This window comes from Calliphora vicina, chromosome 4 (genome assembly GCF_958450345.1).
Source record: "Calliphora vicina chromosome 4, idCalVici1.1, whole genome shotgun sequence".
Lineage (NCBI taxonomy): Eukaryota > Metazoa > Arthropoda > Insecta > Diptera > Calliphoridae > Calliphora > Calliphora vicina.
In genome coordinates this window covers 68,086,342-68,099,317 of record NC_088783.1, presented here as the reverse complement: position 1 = coordinate 68,099,317, position 12,976 = coordinate 68,086,342, and the positions used below count along the sequence as shown (strand labels likewise).

Genomic DNA, 12,976 nt, shown 5'->3' with positions numbered 1-12,976 from the left:
AGAATTCCGGAGATATTGATGTATGAATCGTGTTTGTAAGTTATTTGGGGGCTTCGGAAAGTTGATTTCAACAGACAGACGGACAGATGTACATGGCTTAATCGACTCCGCTATCTATAAGGATCCAGAATATATATACTTTATAGGGTGGAAATTACAAACGGAATGACAAACTTATATACATATACCCTTCTCACGAAGGTGAAGGGTATAAAAATTGAAATATAACTAGTCAAATTAATGTTTCTTCAGGGATATGGAATTTAGTTGAAAGAGATCTAGTCACATTAAGGGATTCTATGACGACATCATAGAACATCATTTAACAGTATTCTAGGGGCACATTTGTATGGTGGCTAAGTGAAATCATGGACCGATTTTGCCCATTTTCAATACAAAAAAAATTTTATTAACAGATAGTATTTGTGGAAAATTTCAGTCATTTAGCAACTTTGGTTTGGACAGACAGATAGCCAACGATGAGGCGGACGGACTGACATCTAGATCTTGGAATCTTATGAAGATTCAGAATATATATACTAATGTGAGTTTTTGACAAATATTTTAATGTGTTACAAATGCAATGACAAAATCAATATACACCACATCTTTTATGATGATGGGTAAACAATTATTTTCCATGCGATTTGATATTACTGACTATAATTAATATTCATATGAATTTATTTTTAAAACTAAGTCAGAATTATTGTTTTTTTAATAAGCTCTAGTCTATAATTAGTTGTAAACAAATAATTAATATTTATACATTAGTATACTAATGTATTTTTAAGTGATTGTTCGTACTTATAAAATTTCCCAAAAAAATTGGAAATTTAGCAATGAATAAATTCATTTGTTTAAGTAATTGTGAACTTTATGATCAACTAGCTGACCCGGTGCGCTTCGCCACCCCAATTAGAAGAATGAAATAGTACTATTAAGAGTCACTTTGTGAAACTAATTGTAGATGTCTAATTTCATATTTCTGGGTCCATTATTATAGAAAATGCAAAAGAAAGTTACCACTAAAGTTACCTTTTTTTAAATTTTTAGGTTTATTATTATAAAATATTCAAAAGTACCATTGCAATAAACAAATAGTACCATTGATTATCACTTTTGAATTCGCATTCACTAAACCATAAGCCGTCAAGATTGAATTGTAAATTTGTATAGCATTTCCTATATTATCAACTAATTTTGTTTCTATAACACTTAATATTTAATAAATTATTACAAAACCGAAAAAAACCGAAACCTATCAGTTTTGAAATTTGGAATTTTTTGGAAACTATATCCATTATTACAGAAAATTCAAAAAGTACCAATACAATATATAAAAAGTACCAAAAATCAGGCACTTGCGGATTCCCACTTACTCGCGTCCATATAAGCTTTATTTCATGTTTCTAGGTTCATTGGTGAAGAAATTACCAAAAGTATTATTCGAATAAAGAAAAAGTACCAAAAAGTCTCCATCTAGAATTTTCACTGACTTAGGACCATATATGCTTAATTTCATGTTTCTAAGTCTATTGTTATAGAAAATTAAAAAAAGGACCATTATAATAAAGGAAAAGTACCATGAAGTATCCGCTGAATTTTCCCCACTTAGGACCATATACGTTTAATTTCATATTTCTAGGTCCATTATTATAGAAAATTCAAAAAGTACCATTAAAATATAGAAAAAGTACCAAAAAACAGACACTTGTCATGTTTCTAGGTTCATTGGTGAAGAAATTACAAAAAGTACCATTCGAATAAAGATAAAGTACAAAAAAGTATCCCCCTAAAATTCTCACTCACTTAGGACAATATATGCTGAATTTCATGTGTCTAAGTCCATTGTTATAGAAAATTCAAAAAGTACCATTAGAAGAATAAAAAAGTACCTATAGTTCAGTTCTTACATTTTGGTACCTAAATATTATCGCATATTCCTAACACTAACTTCACTCAGATACATAATAGCTAACTTTAATGTCGATAAGTGAAATAATTTAAAATATTAAAAAAGTACAATTAGGAGAAAAGTACCAATTTCCCTTTTCCTTCTTGAACAATTTAAAAATATTCCATTTTGCCAAAATTGTTTATGCTACAGACATGTCTCAAAAGATTAAAATCTGTGTTAATATGCCCCAGAAAAAATATGTTTTAAAAAAAGTACCAAACTGTTTACCCAGATTTGGCCCAATATACACCTTGACACTCGAGTTCCAAAAAACACCCTGTTAGTTAATTTTTGTATGAATCCAGGAACCAATGTTAAACATATTATCAAAATTGGCTTAATAATTTCCAATAAAATGTATTTTCCCGAATTTATCCCCTTTTTGGTACATTTTTTATCCCCATTGCGGTGGTAAAATTTTATTCAAATAAATTTCTGTATCGTAGAGGGAGCTCATAATAAAATATTAGTATGTCTATATCAAATTATAGAAAAACATATTTTATGAAAAAGTACCAAAAATGAACACAATTTTTATCCCTTAAGGGTTCGAATTTCGAAAATGTACCAAAATTATATTTTAAAAGATACAAAAGTTGTTCAGGGCTATTCCTGTTCTCACTTTCACCATTCATAGTATTTTTGGATGCATAATTACAGATCTGTCTGTCTGTACGTCTATCTGTTGAAATCAATTTTCTGAAGAACCCAGATATCTTCGGGATCCAAATCCAATAATTCTGTCAGACATGCTTTCGAGAAGTTTCCTATTTAAAATCAGCAAAATCGGTCCACAAATGGCTAAGATATGAGAAAAAAAAAACAGGACAACCTCGATTTTTGACCTATTTTTAACCTATATCTGGATTACTAAGTCATTAATATAGACAATATGGATATCTAATGATAGATATTTCAAAGACCTTTGCAACGACGTTTATAAGACCATAAAAAGTTGGACCTACAATGGGTCAAAATCAGAAAATTTTTGAAAACCAAAACAATTTTTTTAAAATTAAAAAAAAATTAAATTAAAAAAAAAATTTTAAAATATGTAATTCGAAAAATTTTTTTTTACAAAAAATGAAAAAAATAAATCCTGTTTACCTAAAAATATTTAAAATTTGTATTTTGAAGTATAATTTGGAGAAGGGTATATAAGATTCAGCACAGCCGAATATAGCTCTCTTACTTGTTCTAACCTTAATTATATAATTTTAGAAACTTTATTTAATATAAGTATTGTTGTAATTATGCTTCCAAATATGGTGAATGGTGAAAGTGAAAGGGTTTTAAAAATACATATGGGCAATTCCACGAGAATGGCTACCACGACTGAAAAAACAAAAACCCTTGAAACTTTTTTTCAAGATGATTTGAATAGAAGAAAATAATAAAATGTTAGTATGTGAAAGTATTTAGATCATATTACAACATTTTAAAGACAAAAATAATAGTTTAAACTGATTATATTTAATTTTTTAATGTTTTAGGTATTTTTTAGGCTAAAATTGCGGAGAAAACTAGGCTCCCAATTAGCTTGTAGTATGAAATGAATTTGACTCTGATTGTTTTTATGCTATTGTCAAATTGTTTATTGAAACCGAATGTATATTTTCTATTCACTTTTTTAGTTTTTGTATACATATATTTACAGAATATATGTATATTGTTTTATTATAAGAGAAAAATCTTTCACGTACGGTATTAAATTTTATTTATTATAAAATCATCCAAAGATTGTTTTTATTTAAATATGACGTATGTATTGTAAAGGAAAAATATTTCGTTTAGTGTAAGAAAATAAATGAAAACATAACAACTGTTACGATTCGAATATTTTTGCATATTTCTACATGTACCTCAAAATGAGTTCCGTTTATATACTTATTCACTCAATATTTTGGACTTATTTCACTCAATATTTTGGACAACAATATTTCGAAAGAACTTTTTATTATTATAAAATATAGTACCCTCTGAATGGATCAGTGGTACTCTATTCCAATCTATAGGCGTACAAATGTCACGTACGATGATATGGAATAGCCCATATATTAAAATCTTTGATTTCAGATAAAACACAAACAATTCACAAGCGTCTATAAATTTTGCATGTCTGAGGTGTCCTACTTTGAGACCCCATATTGCCGCTCTTGTGTAGAAAAACAGGTCAGAAGACAATAAGAATCAAACTAACTGTTTAAATTAAACAAATTTATTTCTGAAATATCTACTTCAATTATGTTAGAAACAAACACATTAATTGCATCAATTATATTTTTCACTACTCGAACATAAAGATGTAAATTTCTTATGGGTTCCACTAGTACATTTCGAGGCAGTTGGACCTTGACGATACACAGCAGCTGCGTTAATGTTAGTATGAGCGTAATTACAGGTCATTATCTGTTGAATAGAACCATTTTTATTATGTCTCAAGATGGCGCAGCCAACATGAGTAGATTTGTCTTGAACCATTGCAGTGAAATGACCAATAGCCTTGCTGAAATATATGTATATTAAAAAAATAAACCATTATTCCAAATTCTCTTAAAATTTCTTCATGATCACTCTAAATTACCCAGATTTTGGTTTGGAATAGCTTTTGATAATGTCCACAGGACAATCTTTGTATTCATTGAACCAGTTTTTGATGTGCGTATCAATGACTTGAGTAACAGTCTTTTGCATGCCGCGCCATGTTGAAGTGGCAATATTTTGTCCAGCATAGGGAAAATCTTTAGTGTTGCGACATTGATCGTGACTCATTTTACATTGTTTGACATTGTACTCAGCCAACTTGGCCAATTCATTATTCCAAACCATGGCAGCCATACGTTCGGCTGTTGGGAATTTATCGAAACCTTGGGCGATTTTGTTGCGCAGTTCATTGTGCTTGTTAACAATTTGCGTGCGCAAGGCGGTGGTTATTTGTATTATTTTAGGATTTTTGCAGACTGCGGCAAATTTCTGTAGCAAATGATAAAGATTTATATTTATAAGATCGTGTAATATTTGATTTCCTGAACTTACTCCATTATTCTTGCAAGCAATATGCTTTTTTCCATTTCTACACAGATTAGCACTACAATAATCAGTTTGTGCTAAAACTGCTGGCAGTACTACCAGGAGTAAAACAAAAATTTTACCGTTAATCATTTAATTATCTATTATTCAAACACGTTCGAGAAATAACTGTCATTTTAACACTTTGATCAAATGTATTTTATATAGTCACGCAATGGAAAAATATATACAGTGAATGGAAAAAGTATACAGACAAATTGTTACAATTTAGGAATTAAATTGAAATATGTGATTATACTTCTATTAGAAGGAAGTTAGTTATTCCAGTTGGTAAAACTATATACAACTGTATTTTAAAATAAAATATCGCACTGGTTCCTCTAAAGAGCGTCAACTCAAAAATTTTCACTTTTTGCAAGAAATCGATATACCAACTGTCAAAATCTGCTGTCATTTTCTGTACTCTTTCGCGCAAAAATACAGGTGTATCCGTCTTCAAATTTCATTGTAATGTATTAAAAAACAAGTAAGAGAGCTATATTCGGCTGTGCCGAATCTTATATACCCTTCACCAAATTATACTTCAAAATACAAATTTTAAATATTTTTAAGTAAACAAATTTTTTTTCATTTATTGGAAAAATTTTTTTTTCGAATTGTTATGCAAATATTTTTTTTTTTAAATTTTTAAATTTTTCTTTCAAATTTTTTTATTTTTTTTGTTTGGTGAAAAAAATTTTTGGTTTTTTAATTTTTTTTTTTGTGAAAAAAAATTCTTGTTTAAAATTATTTTTCCGATTTTGATCCATTGTAGGTCCAACTTACTATGGTCTTATGGTCGTTGCAAAGGTCTTTGAAATATCTATCATTAGATATCCATATTGTCTATATTAATGACTTAGTAATCCAGATATAGGTAAAAAATCGAGGTTGTCCTGGTTTTTCCTCATATCTCAGCCATTTGTGGACCGATTTTGCTGATTTTAAATAGGAAACTTCTCGAAAGCATGTCTGAGATTTGGATCCCGAAGATATCTGGGGTCTTCAGAAAATTGATTTCAACAGACAGACAGACGGACATGGCTTAATCGGCTACGCTATCTATAAGGATCCAGAATATATATACTTTATGGGGTCCTTTACCTTCTCACGAAGGTGAAGGGTATAAAAACAGTTTTTTGCTTCTACTGAAAATTTTAAAATTTTGAGTTGACTCTCTTTAGTGGAAACAGTGAGATATTGGGTGTATGAAATTTGTCCAAATAAATGTATTCAAAGTCTTGGCCATTGTTAGCTATGACATTTTCCCATCTTTCTGGTAACTTATGGATTCCGAGCCAAAAGAACTGATCATCTTTTTAGGCCAAGGACGAATCAAGTCAATTTCGGTTACTCTGTTCTGAAGAGAGATAGCGTTCTGCATCGACCGAACAAATATTAGTCGGGCGGGGCAAGGTCTGGACTAAGAAGCGGATGAGGCAAAATTACCCAACCACATTATTCTGAATACTTTTTAACAGATATTGTAACATGTGGCCAAGCGTTGTATATTTGGCTTTTGTGTCGATTCGACTGGTTTTGCCGGACTTCACATACGATCTCTTACGCTTCTGGTTATCGTAATTTATCAATTTTTCATTGCAAGAAATGATTCGGTGCAAAAATGATTTTCTTTTATAGAGTTCAGAAGAATTTCAGACATGCTAAATCGTCTTTCAAGGTTTCTCCATTGCATTCGTATGATACCCAAATTCCCTGTTTTTGGATGAATTCTGCTGCTTGCAAATGTTTTGCAATAGCTGATTGAGTAGCTCCCAGGCGAAACGATATGTTGTCAGGCCCATTCATTATATGGAATAATTCTTTATATGGAGATTTCTTTTTTAAATAAGTTTTAAGCGGTCTGACATTAGAAGGCATGACTAAATTTTTCCTAATTGTTTACTAATACTGAGAGGAATTTTAAATATAAAAAATGATTGTACCATTCAAAAATATCCACACTTTATACAAATGAAAATAATTTGCAGGCAACACTTTCAATAAAAGGAGGTTTAATTCCATTCCTTCCAGATTCATTAGCACAATGTAAAATTGTTACTCTATATTCGATAACTTTCTTCCTGGAGCACTAGTTTCTAAGCGTTAACAAACATTTTATCTGGTAGGATTTTCCAATTGTCATTCGAAATACTGGTCATAGAACCGGCCATAATTGGTGATAGCTCCAACCTAAAAGTTTCAGAACAAAATGTCAGCACTAGAAAACCGTTATTGCTAAAATTCAAAAATACGATATATCGTTAAAAAGTTTTGGATCAAAATATGTTAAAAAACTTTGTTCGGACTACTATTAATATTTTAATCCCAATAACATTGAAATGTATAAATCTTACAGTGTGAAATTTACTACTGATGTTTTATAGTAATAGAAATATTTAACGAAGCATTGAGCTACTATTAAACCCTCTATGATAAAAGTGATAAATGTTAATATTATAGACATATTTAGAGAAAAATACACATTTTCTTTACCTGATAAAAAAGGTGTCTGCACATTTTAAAATAATGTAAGCTTAATTACTGCCACACCAAAATATTCTGAAATTTAAAAGTTTGTACGCATACTTATGTCAACCAGTGTTCTATGAAATTCTCGCTTGAACTTAATTTGAATAAATATTTTTATACGATTTTTTCATTATTTATTTACATTCAAATACTGTTGTTTGCATTGTTCAATAACAATTTTATTCTATTTGTATTTCCTATTGTCTCTCAGTTGAGGTTTTTCAATGTTTCGGGCAACATGGACTTAATTATCACTATTGACTGCTTAATACCCTATAGAGAAAGGGTTTTTTTAATCGTTCAATTTCAGGAATAGAGGATTTACTCTAAAAATCATAGAAGAATTTATTACAAAAATCATAGAATCATTAAGCAGCAATATTTAGGTTAGGTTGAGTAGATGGGCAGTTATATGGTCCCTATCCATTTCGGGTATACACATATTCTTATTACGGTATAAAATCTTCCTTAAGAAGTTAAGAACCTAGTTCCCTCAATGTAACTTCTTATTGATCTCCAAATGTTTCGTCCACCCCCAATACGAGCCAGATGAGCCTTTAACTCTTTATGTCCCGTTAACACATTATCTGAGTGTTGGTCTATTTAGGTTCAGAATCACTTTTGTATTCTTTAGGTTTGGTTTCACTATATGATATCGGTCGATCTGCTAACTAAACAGCTCTCTTTTCCTGGTCTTGATATGAAGATGACCCTTGCTTCTATACAGGATATTGGTATGCAGGCATAGCTTAGGCGGACAGACGGACATTGATTTATCGTCTCAAAATTCTAAGTCGAATGTTATTTATAAATTTTAGTACTACAAACATCATCATAAATCTAATAAAATGATCGTAGTCAATGTGAACTTTTTGGTAGACACGTGTTAAATACAACACACTTAAACAAATAGTAAAAATTAAGTTAAATTAAACTGTTTTTGTATAAATATTAGAACTATATTTTGGGTATAATAAATACTATTAATAATAGTTACTGCTACATTTGTTATAATGAAAATTTAACAAGGTTGTCTATAGATTCGATTATCTGTTATTTTGGTAACAACATTTTAATGATAACGATAATTTCATACTGAATTAAATCTATATATATAAAACACAAAAAATGTTTCCACCTACCTATGTATGTCCTCTATAGACTCTGAATCCATACAACCGATTAGCTCCAAACCGGTTTCATTGGAAAGGAAATTTTGTGAAGATGGCTTTAGACACCTAAAATAACGCATTAGGTCCATTCGGTCCATTCATGAATCCGATTTTCGAATATTCCCATAAAAATATTATTGCTAATTTTGATCTTTGAAATTTTTTGTGTATATAGGCACTTCTCCCGATGTGTAGATCCACAAAGAAGGGATTTTTGGAAGCGGGTAAAATCTGGTGAAATCAGTATCTCTACATCTCCATAACTATTAAAGTTAGCACCAAAAACCCAACATAATATGAATGTATGCAAAAAATAAGTGGACAATTGTGCGGTACTTTTTGATTTTAGAACTTTTAGGGTTATAAAAGGTGCGAATACCGAGTTTTGGTATTTTTTATTTTTTTTTTGTATCCCATATCCCAGAAATTTAATTTAAATGAAACTGTAGTCATTCTAAAAAAAAATTCAAATGGATTTTGGAACTATTTAGAAATTTGAACGTATAAGGGGATTGTTTGATCCCTCTTTTTGGTACTTTTTTTTTACAAAAATATTTAAAACAAATTTTATTAATGAAGAAATATGTGTTTTTTTCTTCCGAGGTACAAAAAATTTACCAAAATGGTATGGACTAATTTTTCTTGCTGTCGAATTCGAAATCCGACATATTAGTTTCAGTTTTCGGTTTCATATCAGTCAAGTATACTTCTACTTTAGTGAAAACTGAGTGGTTAATATTGGTTTTCGCCATAATTATCAAAGGGCTCAAGGCCAATCGCTAAGTGTTTCTGGTTAGAACTTAGGAAATTATTCATCCGCTAGAATTAAGATAAACAAAATTTACTTTTTTTAAACAAAAAAAAACAAACTATTTTTATTTTTGTATCGTAGTAGCTCACGTCGGGTATCCGCAAGTTATTGATAAAATTTACAAAAATTAAAAATAAATTGACAAAAGGTTTTGAAGATTTCAATAATTAGTTTATTGAAAAATATGTATTTTTATAATTTAATTTTTTTCTATAGAGTATCGGTAACGGTATATAGAGGTAACGGCGTTTACAATTATATCGGTAACGGTATTTTAGCGACAGTCAATATTGAAATTTAATTTTCACTTCTATTACTTCTACGGAAGTGAATAGAATAGAGTTTAAATTATAACAAGAGTGATATATTCGGCTGTGCCAAATATTGTATTCCCACCATCTTAGTACATTTTACGAGTATATAAAAACATGTATTTCTATCAGATTTTTAATTTTCAATACCAACATTTTTACTATTCTATAGTAAAGAAAATTGCAAAAAAAAAAAAAACTCAAAAATATTTTTTTCTACTTGACCGATTTCATCCCCCTGAATCCTTCTTTGTAGGCCCTACGTCCTATTCAACCGGCAGATCGTCGCGACTAACGTACATAGCGAGATCGTCTTTTGAGTGTCTGCAATGAATATTTCGATGTGTTACAAACGGAATGACAAAATCAAAATATCGCCCATGTTATCAATTTCAAAACTATTATCTCAGTCAAATGGAATTATGTATAAATATGTTACCAAATATATAATACTTGTCATAATTATTGGTTTACTAATTAAATTTCAACCAAAAAATGTAAAACACAAAAACCTAAGTCTGTTGTCAAAAACCTAATTCATGAGAATGTATTGCATGTAGAGTTTTTTTATTCCCGCACTTTTTCATTTCCCGGGAAATCGGGATTGATTTTGAAATTTCCCGGGATCCCGGGAATTCCCGCCTAGAACAAATTATTAAATTTTAAGAATGTAGACTTCGTTAAAAATATAAAAAATTTCTTTGGTTTTAAATATAATTGGATACAAATAAAAAATCCAATAAAAATTGAATATTAAGAGATAAACTGACTCGATTTCCATTAGATTACCTTCGTTAGATTCCAATTAATTCTGTTAATTCGCAAAAAATAAATATTTTATTTTTTATTATTTTGAATTGGCAATGTTTTGCTTATTAAATCAAAAATTAAGTAAAGATGTTAACTAAAACATGAAGAAAACCCAATAATGTGGTGGTTTTATTCCAAAAATTTTCGTTTTACTCTTTGTGAAAAAGCAATACTAAAATAATTCCACTTTCGATCGGAATAGAATTCTGTGACAGCCCTGAACATTCACGAGTTTTTGGAATATTTTGAATAATGAACTTGTTATTGGTCTATTTGGGTTAAATCTTTTTGTTGCATGAATCTTCTGTATTTGTTTTGGAGCTTTAAGCTTCTTTTAGAGAAAGTCAAGTTAAAAAAACATCACATAAAACAAAGGAAAATAATTCCCGGCAATTCTTGCACAATTTCCCGGGATTTCGGTATTGAAAATTTTGCGGAATTCCCGTGAAAAACTCTAATTGCATATATTTTGTTTTTGTATCACCCGTATGTGTGAAAAGAGAGTAATTTTTTCCTTCCCTCCTTCCATTCTATGCGTTTATTCTATGACAAAAACTTTTAAATTATAAAATTTAAAATTGTTTTCCTGTCGTATTGCTGAAATAGGCTCTAAAACTAATTTGGCGATCATGTTTCTGAATCAGGAGTATTTTTTTTTTAAATAAAACAAAATCAACTTAATGAAAGTAAACTACGAAATTGATAAATCCGTCGTTAAATATTCTTCAAAATATTAAACTTTTTTGTCTTGAGAGCTAAAATAATGAAGATCTGGCCACAAAATATTGGATTTTTATATGAAAAGAATGTAGACGAATGTTGGCGGCTTCTATTATTCAACTTTTTAATAAATCAATGTTGTATTGATACATGTTGACAGTTTAAGGTACAAGTTTATACTACATAATTCACTATTTTTTAAAAATATCTTTAAAAAAATTCCCGTTATTTCTTTAAATTATATTTTTCCCGAGTAGAGCATAAAGATTTAAATTTCTTATCTTTTCCAGTTTTACATTTCGAGGCAGTTGGTCCCTGACGATAAACTGGAGATTTTTTCATATTAGTATAAGCATAATTGCAGGTCATTATCTGTTGCATGGAACCATTCTTTCTATGTCTCAAAATGGCACAACCAACATCAGTAGATTTATCTTGAACCATGGCGGTGAAATGACCAATAGCCTTGCTAAAATATTAAAAAAATAAATTTAGTTACAAAAATTTTTAGTGAAACTTATCTGTCTTTAAATTAAACTTACCCATTCTTGGGATTTTTATAGCTTTTGATGGCGCTCAAGGGGCAATTTTTATATTCCTTGAACCAGTTTTGTATATGTGTATTGACCACTTGGCCCACGTTCATTTGTTTGCCACTCCACGTTGAGATGGCAATGTTTTGTCCGGAATGAGAAAAGTTTTTCGTATTACGACATTTATCATGACGCATTTGACACTGTTTGACATTGTACTCGGCTATTTTCGCTAACTCATTATTCCACACCATGGTGGCCATACGTTGGGCTTTTGGAAATTTACCGAAACCTTTAGCGATTTTATTACGAAGTGTATTGTGTTTGTTGACAATTCTGTTACGTAAATTCGGGGTTATTTTTATAAGTTTTGGATTTTTGCAAATTGAGGCAAAATTCTGTAATAATAGAGAATTCAAAATATTTAGAATAGTTTTACAATATTTGTATTAAAATATATAAGTAGGGCCTGATTCAGAAACAAGGTCGGAAAAAAATTTCCAAATGTTTGTATGAAAAAAACTCAGTATTCAAATAAGTTTTTCATACAAAAATTTTAAAATTGTTTTCCGATCGTGTTTCTAAATCCTCGACTTACTCCCTTGTTGTTGCAAGCAATGTGTTTCCCCTTTTTACACAGATTAGCACTACAATAATTAGTTTGAGCCAAAACTGCTGGCATTACAATCAGGAGTAAAATACAAATTTTACCGTTAAACATTTTATTATTTTTTTATTCATACACGTTTCGGATATAACTGCCATTTTAACGCATGGATCAAGTGTTTTTTATACTTATAGTTGGGTAATGGAAAGTATACAGTGATAGGAAAAGTTATTCATACCAGAAGTTTATTTAATAGTAATAGTTTAAAATGCGGTCACCGTTAGAACGTAATTATAAGACGATCTACACTATGTTATTCTTATATATTGAAGATTAATCGAAAATGTTATCGCTGATGTTGAGGACGTGAAGTAAATTCATTGTCAAAGCATTTGTGGTATGCTGCTCCCAAAGAAGGTAGGGTCAAGAAGAATTATGTTTCAGTGCGGAA

At 29.9% G+C, this 12,976-nt stretch overlaps 2 protein-coding genes across 2 annotated transcripts; both read right to left on the bottom strand.

Moving 5' to 3' along the window:
* Positions 1-4,231: 4,231 nt before the first annotated feature.
* Positions 4,232-5,122, bottom strand: LOC135958477 (antigen 5 like allergen Cul n 1-like). Its single transcript, XM_065509385.1, has 3 exons — positions 4,997-5,122; positions 4,545-4,933; positions 4,232-4,466 (listed from the first exon to the last, which is right to left on the bottom strand). Exons 1-3 carry the CDS (start codon positions 5,120-5,122, stop codon positions 4,232-4,234), a joined length of 750 nt encoding a protein of 249 aa, XP_065365457.1.
* A 6,488-nt stretch (positions 5,123-11,610) lies between these two features.
* LOC135958476 (antigen 5 like allergen Cul n 1-like) lies at positions 11,611-12,600 on the bottom strand. Its single transcript, XM_065509384.1, has 3 exons — positions 12,517-12,600; positions 11,928-12,316; positions 11,611-11,854 (listed from the first exon to the last, which is right to left on the bottom strand). The coding sequence occupies exons 1-3, from the start codon at positions 12,598-12,600 to the stop codon at positions 11,611-11,613; spliced, it is 717 nt and encodes a 238-aa protein (XP_065365456.1).
* Positions 12,601-12,976: the final 376 nt, after the last annotated feature.

Bases quoted from the DNA above. Each gene is read 5' to 3' on its own strand.
- LOC135958477 (XM_065509385.1), bottom strand. From the start codon at position 5,122: ATGATTAACGGTAAAATTTTTGTTTTACTCCTGGTAGTACTGCCAGCA. The intron at 4,934-4,996 runs GTAAGTTCAGGA...CATTTGCTACAG, and splicing joins TTGCTTGCAAGAATAATGGA to AAATTTGCCGCAGTCTGCAA. The intron at 4,467-4,544 runs GTAATTTAGAGT...CATATATTTCAG, and splicing joins TATTCCAAACCAAAATCTGG to CAAGGCTATTGGTCATTTCA.
- LOC135958476 (XM_065509384.1), bottom strand. From the start codon at position 12,600: ATGCCAGCAGTTTTGGCTCAAACTAATTATTGTAGTGCTAATCTGTGT. The intron at 12,317-12,516 runs GTAAGTCGAGGA...CTATTATTACAG, and splicing joins TTGCTTGCAACAACAAGGGA to AATTTTGCCTCAATTTGCAA. The intron at 11,855-11,927 runs GTAAGTTTAATT...TTAATATTTTAG, and splicing joins TATAAAAATCCCAAGAATGG to CAAGGCTATTGGTCATTTCA.